Source organism: Nymphaea colorata, chromosome 1, assembly GCF_008831285.2.
Source record: "Nymphaea colorata isolate Beijing-Zhang1983 chromosome 1, ASM883128v2, whole genome shotgun sequence".
Lineage (NCBI taxonomy): Eukaryota > Viridiplantae > Streptophyta > Magnoliopsida > Nymphaeales > Nymphaeaceae > Nymphaea > Nymphaea colorata.
In genome coordinates, this window is record NC_045138.2 from 36,735,471 (window position 1) to 36,752,743 (window position 17,273).

At 42.2% G+C, this 17,273-nt stretch overlaps 2 protein-coding genes across 3 annotated transcripts; both read right to left on the minus strand.

The window, feature by feature from the left end:
* Window positions 1-3,221: 3,221 nt before the first annotated feature.
* LOC116265559 (transcription factor bHLH30-like) lies at window positions 3,222-5,353 on the minus strand. The gene is made up of 2 exons (XM_031646251.2): window positions 4,770-5,353; window positions 3,222-4,104 (listed from the first exon to the last, which is right to left on the minus strand). Exons 1-2 carry the CDS (start codon window positions 5,187-5,189, stop codon window positions 3,685-3,687), a joined length of 840 nt encoding a protein of 279 aa, XP_031502111.1. The 5' UTR covers window positions 5,190-5,353; the 3' UTR covers window positions 3,222-3,684.
* A 2,293-nt stretch (window positions 5,354-7,646) lies between these two features.
* LOC116247324 (probable auxin efflux carrier component 1b) lies at window positions 7,647-12,226 on the minus strand. Of its 2 annotated transcripts, XM_031619575.2 has the most exons (7): window positions 11,614-12,226; window positions 10,071-11,522; window positions 8,887-9,193; window positions 8,715-8,800; window positions 8,447-8,604; window positions 8,206-8,282; window positions 7,647-8,056 (listed from the first exon to the last, which is right to left on the minus strand). In XM_031619575.2, the coding sequence occupies exons 2-7, from the start codon at window positions 11,155-11,157 to the stop codon at window positions 7,990-7,992; spliced, it is 1,782 nt and encodes a 593-aa protein (XP_031475435.1). In that variant the 5' UTR covers window positions 11,158-11,522; window positions 11,614-12,226; the 3' UTR covers window positions 7,647-7,989. The 2 variants fall into 2 exon arrangements, with proteins under 2 accessions (XP_031475435.1, XP_031475348.1); XM_031619488.2 differs by having other exon boundaries at window positions 10,071-12,226.
* Window positions 12,227-17,273: the final 5,047 nt, after the last annotated feature.

The window sequence follows — 17,273 nt, forward strand, 5'->3', positions numbered from 1 at the left end:
ACTGATCCACACAAACAAAAATGTAGGCATAAATCACATATTAAATTGGTCTCTAAAATGAAATACCATATGCTAGACTAAGATCCAAAACGAGGTCCAAATAAACACGGAAGTTCCACAAAAAACAATTGTATTTATAAATCACCTACCAAAATGGTGTATAGTTATTCAGAATAAGCTAACATCGCATATTAGACTGATATCCAAAAGCAGGGCCAAATAAATATACGAGATCCAGAAAAATTAGTTATAGGCATAACTCACATATTAATAAGGTCATTAATGTCAAGTTTCAGAATAATTAATTATAATTAATAGATAGCCAAAACGAAATAAAAACAGGCGACGGTGCATGTGTCTTTGAGCGCCGGAGAGGATGGCCGGAGCCTCCTCCACAAAGAAGGTAGGCGGCAGCCATGGCCGCCCTGCTGAAAGTAACGGAGCTAGGTGTTGGCTGCTGTCGGCTACTGCCCACACGAAGGCTCACTGCAAAACCTCACCATATCTGAGTTGGTGATCATTAGATTAGATTACGGAGTTGCTCATCAGCCAAAAAATCTCGTCGTCCACTGTCTGCTGCCATTCGTTCTCGTAGCCAGCGGAAGGAAGGAAGTGTTGAGAGAGAGGAGAGCCGCGAGGAGAAGGCATGCATGGAGTTGGAGAGGATTTGTAGGTGTGGAGGAAGAGCTGTGCAGCTCTGATGCACGCCCAAACAGGATATGATTCATATGAAGTAGGATGGATTGATTGGTTGTCTTTCGTGCATGCAACTAGTCGACTCCCTCCCTTTTAAGATATATATTTATGCAAAGCATGCATGCTAACCTCTAGAAAGCATTCGGTAAGAAGAATATTGTATCTTTACAAGAGGTCTTTTCGAAAGTACTGCTTCTTTGTTTGAAGAGTATAACTATTTCGAGCGTTCCTTTGATTATTGGATCTAAGAACATGACTTATAATCGCCCCATATTGATTGAAACAGGAATAGGATGTTCTTGGAGCATGTGTGTCAACGCAATGCTCTTCTTATCAAACCCTCTCCGAAATCTCAATCTTGACTTTGAATTTCATACTACAAACTGCAGAACTGAGCCCAAATCTAATACATATATATACATACTTCTTTCTTCTAAGATCATCCCATTTCGCATGCAAGTCATTATTTCAAATAATAATAATGAAAAAGAATAATAAAATTTTAAAAAAAGAAAAAAAATTTGAGGGAGGGTGCTAATGATTGCGGGAGGGGGGGTGGGCACGCCGAGCGGCCGAGGGGGAGTCAGGGAGGGGCATCGGGGGTGGCGCACGGCCCGACCGACTCTGAGACGTGCCGCGCCACTGTCGGCCCAAAGCGCAGCCCCAAGATGATTGCTTCCTCCCACGCCTCTGTCCCGCCCTTTCCACGCGCCCCCTCTTCACTGGCGCCATTCGTTGACGTGGACGCCAAGTAGGATGTCACGCGTACATGGCCGTTCCTTCACGTGAGCCTCGCCCGCCTCCCACGTGCCTCGCCCCCTTGGACGAAATGCCCCCTGCCCTCTTACTGAATTCACATGCTCTATCCTCTGCATACATGGAAAGACCACGGCCACATAATTTAACGTATATAATATAAGGTTTCTTCTACATAATAACCACCAACAAATATAAAAACTACATGTCGATTAAGTTGAACAAAATATGCAGATGTAATGTCAATTGTCAAATGAGTGTGCCGGCGAGACGCTGCGTCCGTTTCATTTCCATCGTTAGTGGAGGGAGGGAAGGATGGAATCGATTGATATAATATTCCTGTCCGTCAATGGAAAAGTCAAAAGTCATTTTGGTCTGGACGGAAGACTGAAGGCATGCACGTGTGAACGCAACTGACAGAGGCTGAGGCCAAGTTGGCCAACCCCATGGCAGATCGACGGCCGAGCTCGCAAGAAATGGCGGAAAGTTGGACAGAAAAAGAAATCCCGGCGAGATTCTTGGCCGTCCACAGAGAGGGGGAGAAAGAAAGGGTAGGTGGAAGTTCCGAGACCGGGCCATCATGAAGACCAGGGAAGCAGATGTTTCAGTACGATTCTTCTTCCTTTTGGAGAGCAGGACTTGCCAGGTTCTATAAGAGGACGCCATCTCGTTTGCTTCGATTTAAGTTCGACCGGGGGGTCTTGGTTCGATCATCAGATGGCCATTTAGTTCGGAAAAGTTATTTCCGAACGGTCTTCTGCTAAAGCCAACTTGATGATATTCCGTCGCCGGCACGTAGTCTTGGGTAGCCGTTTCGTCTTTCTCTGTTTGTCTGCGACCACGAGGACGGCTCAGAAACGGACGAACTTCAATTTTTGGGGTCACAGGAACATGAACAAAAAAGTATTTGGAACAGAAAGATCTTATTTTAGTTCCTCGGTCAGATTTCCTCCGGATCTCATAAACGTGCCTTGCCTTCTTGTTCTTATCTGGAAAAATCTTGCACAAATAAACCAAAAGCTCGATTATGCAAAATCTTCGGTGTGTTGACAAATTCCTAGGAGATCCTAATTTATATGGTATTGATGTATCCGTCGGGGATACCTTGAAAAGTAGTGAAAAGAATTAGGTTCCCCACATTGTTGCAGGAAAATGAGTTCCGCCAGACCACAAGAAGTTGGCGAAAACCTCATCTTCAATAACCCATAATGGCGGTCAAGGAGTCACGTCCACGTACGTTACAAAAACCTGTTCTGCTTCCTTATTCGAACAAGTTCCTTAGTTCGAATTCCAGCATCAACATCAGAAACGATTACCATTGTGGCTCCACCACCCGGTATCGAGCCACTTGGCTTTTAATGATGGAGAAAGGAATCGGGTGATTACAACAAGAGGAAATTGAAGTAATTCACCTTTGATTTCATACCGAATGATATTGAAGTCTCCCATCTATATTTATTCCGTTTTAGATTAATTTATAATTCAGCTTCATTTCTCTGCCTTTTTTTTTTTTCGGAACTCGAAAGGACAAAACTACAATAATTAGAGCCGCGAATGCTTCTTCGTAATGCTCAGTGATTTGATTTTAAATGCCAGAATTTAGTTTTTACCATATGTAATAAATATCACCATTACAAACTCAGGTAGCTCCACCATCTCCCTCCCTCGATCTCTCTTTCCAAGAAACAAAGATAATAATACTGGCAACATCTAATGAGCAGCATGGTCTTTCTAAATTGCTCAGTTCCAACGTTTCGGCAGCATCAGCAGAAAGAGGAAATATATATCTTACATCCCATACTCATACCCTACTAAACCATTACAAAAAGAGAGAGCGTTCCACGCTTTGGATTTAGATGGCCCAGTCTCCTACGCCTATCCATTCCGGCATTTTGGCACAGTAACTCCGGTGCTCAAAATGAACAGAATCTAATTTCATGACTTCAATGTTCCATTGCATCCCCAAAAACCAATACCATCTGGACTCCAATCAAAATCTCCAAAGAGAATGAACATCCATGTCTCCAGAAAGCTTCCTTTTAGGCAAAGAAAGCTTCGTTCTCCTCACAATTAGATACCGTTCCTTCTACTCATGGAGGTAGAAGAAGAAGAAGAAGAAGAATGACAGACCAACATTTCCTACAGTTTCAGCAAACCCCATCAACGGAAAGACAAAGCAACTCTACACTAACTTTACAGGAGATGAGTATCAGAAGGCCAAAACCCATATCTTCAAATTGTCCTGCGCTCCATTCTCTGACGTTTCCCGGTGGAGCTCTCCCCGCCATTGCGCTCCATCACCGCCTTGAGAGCTTCCTGTATGCAGCCAACCGCCGACTCGCCGGATTCCTCGTCACCGGTGACGAATAGCACATTCACCATCCTCCCTCCAAGCGTGGCTATCTCGGCCTTGAGGGTCCGCAGGCGCAAGGTCTTCAACGTCCTGATGAGCTCCGGCAAGATGTCAGTCCGGTCATCGCAGCAAAAGGACGCACGGATCACAGACCTTCCATCGCCGGAAGGCTCGCCTGAAAGCACGCTCACTTCGTCAGTTTCAGTCGGAACGAGGCTGAATTCCGCAAGCTCCGACGTCCGGCGCTTCAGCTCCTTCACGTGCCTAATCACCTCTGCCAGCAGCGATGCCTTGTCGGTCTGTCATTAGATAATCAAATGATGAAAAAACACCAAACTCTTAGATGGTCCCTCTAACAATCCTTGCTTGAATCTGCACCAACTTATCTAGATATAGTGGGATATTGCATTCTGTACTGAAATACACATCCCAACATAAGATCTAAAAAAATTATGGAAAATCGGTGCACCTTATAAGGACAACACTGCAACTGTTAGTGCATGTATAGGTTTCAGAACTGGATGCCCAGTCGGTGTGGCATCATAAACCAGGACTAGAAAAAGAGAAATTTTGGTTTCAATTTGATGGAGTATACACATTCTTTAAGAGAGTGGCTGCAGTGCCAAAGATTCTCCTAATGACTGTCGCCCCATGGCGATCATGGTGTCTACGGAAGCGGAGAACGAGGAGGGGGTTACTGTTGCTTCGCTTTGTGCCTCCCCGAGTGAATATCACCAGAGTGAGGCAAAAGGCGTCCAGCTTTCCTGTCACCAACGAAAGAAAGAAAACCCTAACCCCAGAAAGTCTTCTTCTATTTTCATCTGCCATCTCCAACACCAACACAAGATACAGAGAAGAAAAGCAAAAGATGCTTAATCATGAGCCATGCCCATCAACCATCTAACTCAACGTCTTGACAGACGGACAGACAGAAAGAGAGAGAGCGAGAGAGAGAGAGAGATACTTTTGTGGTGTTGGGGAGCAGGCTTCTGAGAGTAGCCAGATGGGTGTTTATCCGTTCCCTCCGTCGCCGCTCGGCCTCGCTGTGGCTCCTTGACGCGGCGACTGCCTTAGCATCTACCGCCTCAGCCGGGTGAACGACTCCGCTGGAGACGTCGTGAAGAACGCCGCCGTGGAACCCCAGAAAGCGGCTGGACGATGGTGGCCCTGCCAGGCAGCCACTCGGGATCCCTTGGTACTCGGGCCCCGTTGCGGCGGCAAAGGAGAAGGTGGGAGCCGACGGGAAGACGAGGTGATTAGTCGGAATTCTAACGTTCCTGTCGTGATAAGGCCCGAAACCAGGGGCGGACACTGCCGGAGCCTGGGCCATCCCCGAGAAGGGCATGGGTGGGGAGTGGTCGGTTTGCATGGGTAAGCATCTCATTGAGAAAATGAGCAGTTTCAACCCTCGAAAACACAGATCGAGGCTGGAGTTTTCAGGCGATGGTAGTGCCGTTGGCCGGAGGCCGGTGGGGGATTCTGGCGGCGAATTTTCCAGCGGAAGAGGTTGGCAGAAAGGTGGAGGTGAGTTGGAGAGGGTTCTTTTGGGAGCTCCTTCGTCCGCTTGCCTCCAGTTTTCCCCCCTTTTTAACGTATGCGTTTCTCGCTTTTCCCTCTGCGCAATTACGGCTGTGGACCAGCCTGCTCCACATATTTACGTTCTTGTCCTCTTCATGCTTCATGCCAACGTCACCGCCTTCTTTTCCCCTTGAACTGGATGAGGAGCTTGTCTGGAATGTTGGTCTGTTCGGACCTTTACTGGATCCAACCGCTTCTGAGATACGGGCTCTTCTAGGAATTGGATCTGGGTATGGCTGGACTCGACCCGAATATGTGGGCCCGGTGAACTTCGCTTCACGTGGAGCGTGCGGCTTCTGGTGGGACCGGCACGTTGAAAGAAAGGTTACTCCAGCATAATGGGCTGAGGGCCGGCTTAGGTGGGGGAAAAGAAGTGAAAGAAAATGCTCTTTTAGCTATCGACGAAAAGCTGATCTTCGAATTACTATTTGGGTTGGCAAATGATAGATTTATAAGTTTTGTTTAAGTTAGATTTAGCCAAGACCCTTATCAAATTTATGTCGATGAAGGTACACTTCACATATTAATTCTATATGTTTTCAAGTTTAATTAAGCCTAGAGTTCTGATTCTAACCAAGAGGACCGAACCTCTGTTCATATCCCAATATACAAGCGAAAATACAGATCTTTTCTGTCAGTTATCTGCCCAAATGTTCTCAAGAAATCAACCAACAAAGCTACACCTAAACACTCCCAAAATCTATAAATTAAACACGAAATATACTATATTAGTGCAATAGAGACGTTTACTGCATGCTCAAGAAAAATATATGCTAAGATTTGGCCATACAAGCTTTTCTTTTCTTTCTTCATGTCATGTGAGAATAGGTAGCCAGAGGAGCCTAAAGAAATTGGTGCAATGGATTGGGCAAGTACTAGTACACGATTAGTTTATATGTTTTCAGAGATATCTTGAAGGAACGATAGATAGGAAGGATAAGAGCTTGAGCTTTTAACGGGGATGATAGGATGAGGATGTTAGGATGAAATATTCTTTTACTCGCCTAAACCAAAATGGATAGAAAAAACAAACCACAAAACATTAATGGAAACATGAACATCCCCTAATTCGAGTAGGACACATAAGATATTCACTCTAAAATAAGACACATAAGATATTCACTCTAAAGCAGCACCTTAGGAGGATGTTTCGAAAATGTGGGATTGAATGTCCGGAGAAAGTTGGTCTCGATTTTTCTAGCACATGGTCAAGAATTCTGACATTATATTTCATCTGATTAAAAGGTGCGTGAATTAAGTATATCCTAATGAGAAGAATAAGAAAACCACGCTTTCAGCAATCAAACACGCCCAACAAAACGTCGAAAATGGATAATGTCTATGCTCCGCTCCGTCTCCTAACGCAAAGAGGAAGCAGCTCTTCGCTTCCGCCTTCACGGTTCTGCTCTCCAATAGTTTTCACGGCTGATGTAGACGACGATGCTCGTGGCCCTGGTAAACGGGGGCAGTAAAGCATTATTTGCTGCTCTAGTTGCATCCCCACTTCGATTATTTCCTCCGCTTTTACTTATTTGCTATTGCCGTTTCTGTTTGGAAACCCACCATTTCTGACATCTGGTTGCAGAATAAACGGCGGCCTAATCCTGTGACGATTCGCGTTATCATTCGGACTGAGAAGATAATCAGTTACAGAGGAGAGAGAGAGAAAACCAGACTAGGATTTAGACGGACGTTGGCACTGGGGTGGAATTAAAGATGTAAAAGTAAAGGGATGGAACTCGGAAGTCCTTCTAAGAAGGCGAGCGGCCGAAGTTTTCGAAGAGTTACAGTCTGGTGAGGATGAAGTTGCACCCCATTTACGACACACCACAGAGCTTGGAACACCCCTAAAGCCCAGATGCACACAAAAAATGCTACAATGCTTTCTCTGTACTTCCACATTGTCCTGATCGTTGATCATCGTGGGGTATCCATCGATCCACAAAGAGAGAGATAGAGAGGGAGAGTAACAGTAAGGAAGGCCCCATTAACTACCCCACCGACGGCTGACTCTCTTAATTCCGGCATTTAATTCAACTGTGTGTTCAAAAATCTAAAAGACCTTCTAAAAGCCTCATTCCGTCAACGAAGTTTCCTATCAATATCCGGTAGCGATAGCTCTTGATCAAATCCCAGCCCTGCCATTCAATTGCCAGATAGAACGGTTTTTTTCCCCAATTCCCAACATAAAGAAAAGCTTACACAGACTACAGAGAACATTGGTAAAAGAAACGCAGGCGAGTAGTAATCTACAGTCAAAAGGTACAAAAAAGAAGACCATTTTCTTTTTCATTACCGGCCAGTTAGAAGCAATTTGATCTCCAAGCGAGAATTCTCAAAACTGAAAACGTTAAAAACTACAGAGATCATCCTCAGGCAAGCTTCGAACAGTAATTAGAGGAGGGGGGAAAAAAGATAAAAGATAAAAACTTTGATGTAGTTTCTAAACGCAGCTAAAATACCAAAAGTTGCTTTTCCATCTTCCTCTCGACTTCCATTTGTCACCATTCAAGGAGAAATTAGACCTCTTCCAAAATTGGGGTTCCATGGAAAGAAACAGGATGCAAATTAAGCTCATTCCACCATCTTCCTGGAGTAGCAAAACTTCACAGCCCAAGCAAGATGTAGTAAAGCAGAGTGAAGGGGAGAGCGATCAGCATTCCGAAAATTACTCTGCAAATGTCAGTTAAAACAGCCAAATGAAGTGCAAATTAAACGGAGGCCTATAAATTCCAGTTCAAGCAAAACTGAGACCATGAGGTAGAAGGTCAAAATACAATTCCAGCAGGAAAAATTCGGCTAGATTGATTAAATTACGTTACCCTGTGCTCAGTATGTCCGGATGTACATTGTATTCTTTTGCAAAGACGAAGGGCACGATTCCTTGAGGAAGTGCAGCCTGTCATAGAGAAGGATTAGAGAGACTTCCCAGAAAAATTAACCAGTAGACAGTAGAATCAAAATCAAAGACACAATTCCAATACCATAGAAGACGATTTCACTCTAAAATCTTTTCCCCACGATGCTGTGTTTACATGTGAGCAAAAAGGAATTTTCAATTACCTGAACAATGGCAACATGTAAGAGAACACCTCGCAGGCCTACGGCTACAGATGCAGCAGCCATTACAGCAGGACCAAAGAAAAATCGGACAGCCATGGCAAAAGTGGCAATCGTGTTTCCACATGCAATTATCCGTGGTTGAAGAGCCATAAACAAACCTAAAACGAGCGAAATTTGGTGCAGACACAATATCAGATGTCAGAAGAACAGAACGAAGGAGAACGAGTAAATTACAGCTACAAACACAAGAAAGAATCGAGACAAATACCAAGACTGAACATGGCCATTCCAAGACCGGCATCAGAAAGTATAGAAATAGAACGGGCAATGACTGCAGGCATCTGGACGCCCCACCTGAAATTGTCGCAAAACAAGTTATCGATCATAACATTCAACAAAGTAAGCATATAGAAGATGCAATGTCATTTAAGAGTTGAAACCTGAATGAGATCAACGACCAGGTCAAGCCAAGAAGACTAGAGTAAGTATTCGGATTCCTGATCAGTTTTCTCCAAACCATGATCAGAATAAGGCGTGTCATCACGCTCGCAGGTGGCATTGAAGGTGGTCTGGCATCTCCATCATCAGCAGCCTTTGGGCGCAGCTCAGTTCTAGAACTGGTGCCAAATTTAGAGAAATTTGGACCATCTCCATCCCTCGACACAGATTCACCACCATTAGTAACAGGTGCATTTCCGAAACTGAACTCATCACGACCATAATCCTCATAATTTTCAATAGTAGTCTCTGCCCAGTTTGATGAAATGACGAATTAGTTATACAGAAACTAATTTCCAATCGGAACTGAGTAATTACAGAAGCTCGACAAGTTGGAAATTTTCAATCAGAACGGAGAGGCAAACATGCTAATTCTCCACCAAATTTAAAGGCAAAGTTGGTAGTGAAAAGTAATCGGAGGGAGAAATTTGGAACGCTGAGAAGTGCAGACATATGCAGCAAAAGAAGCGCAGTTTGGACGCTAAGATGCCATTCGTGTCAGAAGAATGTAGACTGAAACTGTTAAAGTGAATCAGAAATTTGGACGAATTCCAAACCCACTCCGACTCCCACCAATTCCCTTCTGGGGAACTTTAACATAATAAAGTAAATAGATATATACATAATTAAATGCAAGCATCTAGGGAAAAAGGATCAGGAAAAGAGAAGAGTGGGCAATATCAGTATTCAGGTCTCCACCAGAGCAGACAATCGAAAAAGGCAGCCAGACAGAAAGTAAAAAGAAAAAGTGGCTGGTAAGAGAAGTAGACCAAGAACTGGACCGTGAATAGAAGACAAGAACACAACCTAAACTCAGAAGAAGACAAGATGCAGACGTAACTAAAATTACTTTTACCCAAAGAACAACAGAGAAAATCGTAGTCCAAAGTTGACGACATTCCTTGAAGCGTCAAAACTTCACACACACAGAGGCACGCACCCAGCCACACGCACACACGTGAAAGAGAAAGAGGGAGGACTAGCGGCTTAAAGAAAAACTAGATGAGTAAGAACAACAACTAAGGAATGCTGTAAGTCATATGAGCAGAGAGAATTCAGAAGAAACATATGTAGGGTAACGCTAACAGCAAAGTATAAGCAGGAAGTAAATAAATCAATGACTTACCTCTTCGATTATAGTGAAGGTTGTGATGGTGAAGATGATTGTGGTGATACTGTGGCTGATGATTCTGATACTGGTGATTGGGTTGATTTACCCCCACCTTCACCTCTTCACTCCCTCCGAACTCCCCTCGGAACACGTTCGAAGCCGCTTCGGAAACCGGAGACGCGCTCGAGCTCCACACGAACATATGGAGATCCTTCGTCCCAGCTGGCGACACCATAGCCGGAAACCCACCACTACCGTTCATTCTACCAACAAATCCACCCTCCTCAGTTGCCGGAAAGCCGCCGGCGCTCGCGCAAAACTCCCCCTTGTTGAAACTCGACCCTCTCGGCGTCGGATTCCGGCTCGATTGCAACGAGTATATCTCCGCGTTCGTCAAATTCGACGGCCTCGGTGTGGGTATGATTACCCCAGCGCCGCCGGACCTCCGGGAAAATATTTCCGAGCACGATGAAGCCGATTTACGGACTGTAACATGGATCTTTCCGTCGTCTCCTATCTCTGCGTCGGCCATCAACTGGTCTCGGCCGCTGAGGGAGGCGACGTCGGTGTCCACCTTGAAGGAGACGATACTGGCCGCATTGTTCGGGAACTGCTCACCGATGAGAAGGCGGGCACCTCGGTACTCGAAGAGGAAAAGCAAGAGGGTGTACCATATGATGCATTGGAGGACGACGATCTGCACCATGAGGCTGCCGCTGGAGGCGCCATACATGCCCTTGAGGAGAGGGATGCCCATGACGAGGGTGTTGGGGAGGGTGGAGAGGGAGAAAAGGGTGACGGCCCATTCAAGGGAGGCCCTCTTGCTCAGCCTGCACCAGAGGACGAGAGCAGCAAGCACCATGAGCTTCTGGAGAGTGTCCGCAAGGATGAAGCGAATGTTCATGGCGTAGGGGTCGTTGGTAGCAATGAAGTGGAAGGAGAGGAGGGGGACGGCGAAGAGGGCGACGAACCGGTTAATGCCGGAGCACTGGTCCGGCGAGAAGATCTTCCACCATTTAACCGAGCCGTATGCCAGGACCATCGCCACGTAAAGCGGCACCATGGCCGTCATCACGTGATAGAAATCCGCCGCCGTGATCATCCTGGTCCGGTAGCCTTTCGGAGCTCCTGTCCTGGCGGGAAGGAAATCGCACAGAGGGACTATGGACTCCCCAGATGAAGAGACGAGGCAAAGAAGACAAAAGGTCGTAGCTTACGAAAAACGCTTTTCCAGACAAAATAGGTCGTTTCCCGGCGTCTTCTTTTTTGAGCGGCAGGTGGAAGCTTCACCGAACGCCAAGTAGGAAATGATGCAAGGAAGGTAAGCTAGACGGCGGTTGCCACGGAAGCTCGTCTAGGCCGACGTTAGGCTTTTTTCCGGCTCAGGCGATGATGACGACGTTAGGCTTTTTTCCGGCTCAGGCGATGAGGTTCAGAGGATCGAAGACGACGAACCAGTGGAAAGAACTAAGATTGGCAAAAACCAGGATGAAGTTAAAGACAAAGCAGGTCTTATTGAAGTAACCAACTTGACGATAGTAGAATCCAGATAGGTTACCAGGGAAAGAGTTCTGATTCGCGGGAAAAACATTGAAGAAAGGCAACGGTACGCTGCGACCACGAAGCGACGGGTGACACTTGACTGAGCGCTTTTCGGATGCCTAAAATTATACGGACAAGGAAAGAATTCTAGTTTGCATTGCATGTGTGTGTTCATACAGAACCATGGTGGCAGGTTGATGGAGGAAACACAGCCTTCTACGAAGAACTCGACATTTTCCGACAGGCTCGTGCCGGAAAACCTACTGAAACCTTCGAGTGATGCGGATGCCTGTGAAGGCAAGCAGGTTCCTGTGTCTCTCGACAGAGGACGGAAGGGAGTCGTGGAGGTTTTAAGGAGTTCTTCAATGGTTTGGTCGGACAAATGATGAGCAGCCGTTTTGAGTACTTCAGTCAGTAAATGGACTGAGATTGAAAGAAAGGATCGAATTCTTCCTTTTCCCTTCTCACCGCCTGGCAGCTAACTGATGGTAACTGCAATAACTCGATCATAGTTTTCCATTTCAGATTTTCAGACCAAAAAAGAAAATTCTGCAACTTTATTTTCTAAGGAATTAGCTCTCAACTCTTACCCCTTTTCAGGTCGTCTGGTAACTGCAGGTTTTTCTGTGCTGTTTATCACCATTAAGGAAAACTAAAGTTTTTGGTAAAGAAAGTTCTGAACTTCTATTTGTACAGTAATATCCCTTCGTCAACGGTCTATTTTGGAGTATTTACTGTAAAACAATTTGGGACAATATGATCAATCAGCGAGGGTAGTCTCGAATATTGCCGATAGCAGAGAATGCGATCATGGTCATCATTTTCTGAATCTGGAATTCGGCCGCTTCGCAGTAAACACCGGCGGCTCTGAACATCTTGTCACCGTCTTTTTCTCTGAATCATCCGACCCTTCTCTCTCTTTATTATTTCACCTCGCGACTACCATCGCTTTTCTTTTTTCTGATCTGCTGCCAGTTTTCTCTAATATTCTATCAAATACGTGACCTTTGAACTTCTTTTTCGGCACCAACACTGTTGCTCTTTCTTAGAATGGTAATCACTTTAACTACATGAATCCAACTTAATGAGTACTGCTAGGGTCTTAAAAATATTTGAGTTAGTAAATATGTCAAATGATTGATTTGTACTAGGTAGTCACAACAATTTAATTAGTGATTTATAAGATTGTAAGTGCAAAGTTTTTTTTTTTCAAGTGAAAGTGTAAGTTTACGCAGAATACCAAATCATTACTTAAACTCGTTTCATTTTACATAGTTTTTTTAATCAACATCGGCGTGAATCAGGGTCTATTAGTCGTTCTCACCAAGTAAATATGTTTTCAAGTATCGATTGATAGATTAAAAATACAAATTGGCCCAATTCAATTCGGTTCAATAGGTAGAAAACTAAACTGGGTATAGCCAAAACTTGCAGATTTAAGAACCTTAATTTTTTTTTTGCTTTTTGCAATGTATATTGTTTTGGTACCAAGGTGCCAAACCTGTCGCCCATTAGTCCGGCTTGTGAATGTCTTGGTTTTATAATTATAAGGGACCAATCAATGCAGTCATGTATACACAAATGATTGGTTGTGCTTAACACTTTTGAAGATAAAGGATGGTAAGAGCCCAACACTTGAGTGCATTTATTGATATAATTTCGTAAAAGTCTGTCCGCCAAACTCCAACTTGCAACAACAAATTAAAAATTTTGGGTTAGGTATGTATGAATCATTCATTCTAAGGCCGCGTTGAAATAGTTATTGCTATGAAACTAAAAAAATATTTATCCATTGCGCACGAGCTTTTGTTTGGATTGATAAATCGTACAATAAAACATAGTGAAATTCGTAGTTAAATGCACACAAAAGAGCAGATACCAAGTACAAGCAAAATTTGTAGTAGCCGCCTTGGATATGAACAAACAACTCATATCAGAGATACCAAATGTGATTTTAGCATAGAATCAAGTTTTTTAAACTAGTATTTACATTAGAATCGAGTTCTTAAGACTGTCTTAGTTACACCCACAAAGGCCAAGAGAGAACAACTCAATCAAGACCCTGACTCTTGTGTGTGAGTGTGTATATATATATATGTATGATCTAAAATAGCCAAAGACTTGATCAGGACCCACCAAGTGGATCCAAAAAAGCCAAATTCTTTTAGACTATGTGACCAAATTTTGAAGACCAAATAGAAAAAACTGGTTTTGGGACTGACTTTTTAAAAAGGAAAAAGAAAAACACGTCTTGTTTCTGCTCACAAAAGGAGAGAACATAAACCCTAAGACCATTTGTACCCATTAGAAGAAACCCTTAAAATCAGGAGGAAAACAAGCTCAAGATACCTGTCCCAATAATTGTGTTCATCCATCCGTTCATATATTGGATGATCCTTTTCATTCATTCATTCATTCTGTCGAATAAAAATTTATTTCTTTTCATCTTCTTCTCCTCTCGAGGAGTGGAATGCAAAACCTATTACGACTAACACCTACTTTTAATTACGTGGTGACTGAGTGGACTCCCCAGGTAATGAAGTAATCGAAAATCTGCCCAATGGTACATAATTATGTTATATTTGAATCTTAAGTAGAAAAGTTGTGATATGATGTGTGATTTTAAAGAAATCATTCCAAGTTTACGGCTTTGCTAAATAAACTCAAATTCCAAGGAACACTTTATTCTGGTAAAGTTTCATTTTTTTACTTACTTTTTCAGACTGGAAAAGAAAGCTCAAGATAAATATTCCATTCTTCTTTCTAATCTTTTCTATTCAGGGCATAGTCAAAAGATGCCTTTTAGTGACTGACAGACTTTTCCTTCACCCACATTGAAAGCCGTAGTTGAAAAATACAGAAAAGGCACAGCTTTCTCTGGTTTTCCATTTGTTTAAACCTTGAGTAATTGAAATCAAATGATGATCATTTTGCGTCCTTGAAAATCACATAGTTTGATCAACTAACACGAACAGACTCACTGGTTCGTGTCCACACTTGCTCATTGGAGTTTAATAACTTCGGCTACGTTCGCTTACCTCACGTCTAAAACCCCCTCCCCTGCCATTGTTCTCGAATAGATCTTAGATACGAAGGTTTTGCTACTCAAGATTCATGGTGCAGAAATCCTCTCCATTTGTTTAAAACAGTAAGTATCATACTCCGCGACTGGAGTTCGTATTAGCAGATAAATGAGTAGTATAATGATGTCTAGCTAAAAAACAGCGATACTTTGGGGTTGTTTGGTGACAGTAATGGCTTGTTATCAAACTACGAATCTGCGCCGCCGATGATTAGAGCAACTTAGTAGAATACGATAACATAATGTTTCATAAACCTGCCTCAATTTATGACCAATAACAAGTTCTACCTCTTGCCAAACACTCCCTCAATGTAACTTTTAAGAGGTAAATACTATGCAAAGTAATAAATAGTTAAGAAATATTAACATGTCAATAAGCTACTTTATACGAGTCAATAATCATACGAAGCTTGGCAGTTCCTCTGCCACTCACTGTATATGAGTCAATAGTCTCATGAAAAGGAGGTCAGACTCAGCTCAATAACGCAACCAGTTTGCTTGTCCTGGAAAATTCATTAAATTAGGGATTAAGTTTTAGCATTTTATTATGTCAAACACTGTGAGGATTACATTTTTTCTAACCCAATTTTGTAAAATCTATGTTTTATGAAAACCAAGTTTTTTAATGAGTTTTTTTGAGGTGACACGTTTAAAAAACCTAAAGGAAACTTGCATTTTCACTCCTTTTTACAAAACCAGGTTTCTTCAATTTTAAAACCCAATTTTGACGGTACCCAAAACATTCCAAGAAGCTAGCTTTAAAAGTAAAACCAGGTTTTAGAGTGTCACTTGGACGTCCCTTATAAGTTTAATATGTTGCTATTAAGCATGAAATTTTTCAGCTTTTATTGGGCATGAATAGAAATTCTTAGACGAGTTCAGGTATAATACTGATTTATGAATTGATCGAGCTTGGTTTCTATTTTGTATCAAGACATGATGAGTGAAGGATTAGAAATGCTAAGGTCATTTTACTAATCCCTTTGAATAGATTATAGTACAATTTTATTTATTTTTTTCACTGTCATTTATTCGAAATTTGATCTGAAGAAATGCTGCCAGATTTGAAAAGCCTCTTTTGCAGATGGAATAATGAAAGGCACAATATATTTTTAGGTTTTCAGGAGAACGACGAGTGGGGAAACTGAAAAGCAGCAGAAGAAAGAAGTTATTCTTAGTGGTAATGGAATAAAACATAAACAAATGGTACGGTTCAAAAAAACTTCCACCTTTTAAGGCGGCGCCGCCTGCAAAAGGACGAACTAATTATCAACCGCACCCTATTTAAAAAACAGATTTAGAAAAAGCCTTAAATCAAGACATCGTCCAAAATAGTAAAATGTTAAATAAAAAGAACAAATCTCACCGTCGTTCGTTGCTTAATTTATTACGTTCATCTTATGAGTTACCGATGATTTTTACTGTTACATGGAAGTAGTTCCCGTTTTTTCATAATGCTCCCAGTGAGCCGAAAGTTTTATCTTACCGGTCAAGATATATATATATATGACTTTTAAATTCCAATTCTCTATATTTTGGTTTTTTTACGTTACCTCTATAAAATATATTATGAATGTCAACGGGTCCGAATCAAATCGGACATACTTTTAACCATCTTTTTTTTTTCCAGATATTTATATGTTTGGATTTGAATATAAACTAAGAAAAATCACGTCTTAATTTGAATATAGAATTCGATTCACAATCCGAATTTGGTTTTTGTATTCACATCCAAATTTGAATCTCAATTTTAAACCTTTCAAAACGTAAGGGCATTAGGTATAGGACATTTATTTAAGCTAAATTCAATCCGAATGTGAATCCGATTACATTTATCGGAATTTGATCAACTGTTACCTCTTAAATATAATCATGGTCCAAATTTTTAGCTAGATATTTTTTTTTTCATGTCTGTTTTTTTTTACGGTTTGGTCAGATATATGATCCAAATTGAATAAATTGTCTTCTCCACGTAAAAGCGAGAAAAAATGTTTGGTCAGATATATGATCCAAATTGAATAAATTGTCTCTCTCTCCACGTAAAAGCGAGAAAAATTAGTGGAGTACTTGACTGAAGGAGATTTTCATCTCAAAAGTAGATCCTTGAGATTGGAAGACCTCAAAAACTAACAACCTGTTTGGTGGAAGGGAAAAAAAAAGGAAAGTTAATTGACGTGGTTGTTTGGATGGAAAAGGAAAGTTAATTGACGTGGTTGTTTGGATGGAAACCTCCCAGCAATGCTGATCATAATAAATGTGACCACATTGGCCACAAAATTCATGTGGTGCGTGTTCATGGACATCACACTTTCCAGAAGAATCTATGGAAAGGCATTATGACAGTGGTCGAGCCAGAAAATTTTTGGTAGAAGAGTCGCGACTAATTTGAATATTCGTACATGGTAAAATGGCTGTGAAGGCAATTTAATAAAACAATGAAAAAAAATATTAAAAGCTAAGATTTAAGAACCGAGGATCAAGTAAAATTTAGTTATTCTAATTCTAATTACCTTCTCCCTCTCTTTTCGTATGCATGTAAATATGATTTATAAATGCATGGACCGAGTACATATGAACAAATTCGATTGTTGATT

Coding starts and splice junctions, on each gene's coding strand:
- LOC116247324 (XM_031619575.2), bottom strand. CDS start 11,157: ATGATCACGGCGGCGGATTTCTATCACGTGATGACGGCCATGGTGCCG. Junction 9,194..10,070: donor CCTTCACTATAATCGAAGAG/GTAAGTCATTGA, acceptor CAAACTGGGCAG/AGACTACTATTGAAAATTAT. Junction 8,801..8,886: donor TGGTCGTTGATCTCATTCAG/GTTTCAACTCTT, acceptor CGACAATTTCAG/GTGGGGCGTCCAGATGCCTG.
- LOC116265559 (XM_031646251.2), bottom strand. CDS start 5,189: ATGAGATGCTTACCCATGCAAACCGACCACTCCCCACCCATGCCCTTC. Junction 4,105..4,769: donor TGCTCCCCAACACCACAAAA/GTATCTCTCTCT, acceptor ATCTAATGACAG/ACCGACAAGGCATCGCTGCT.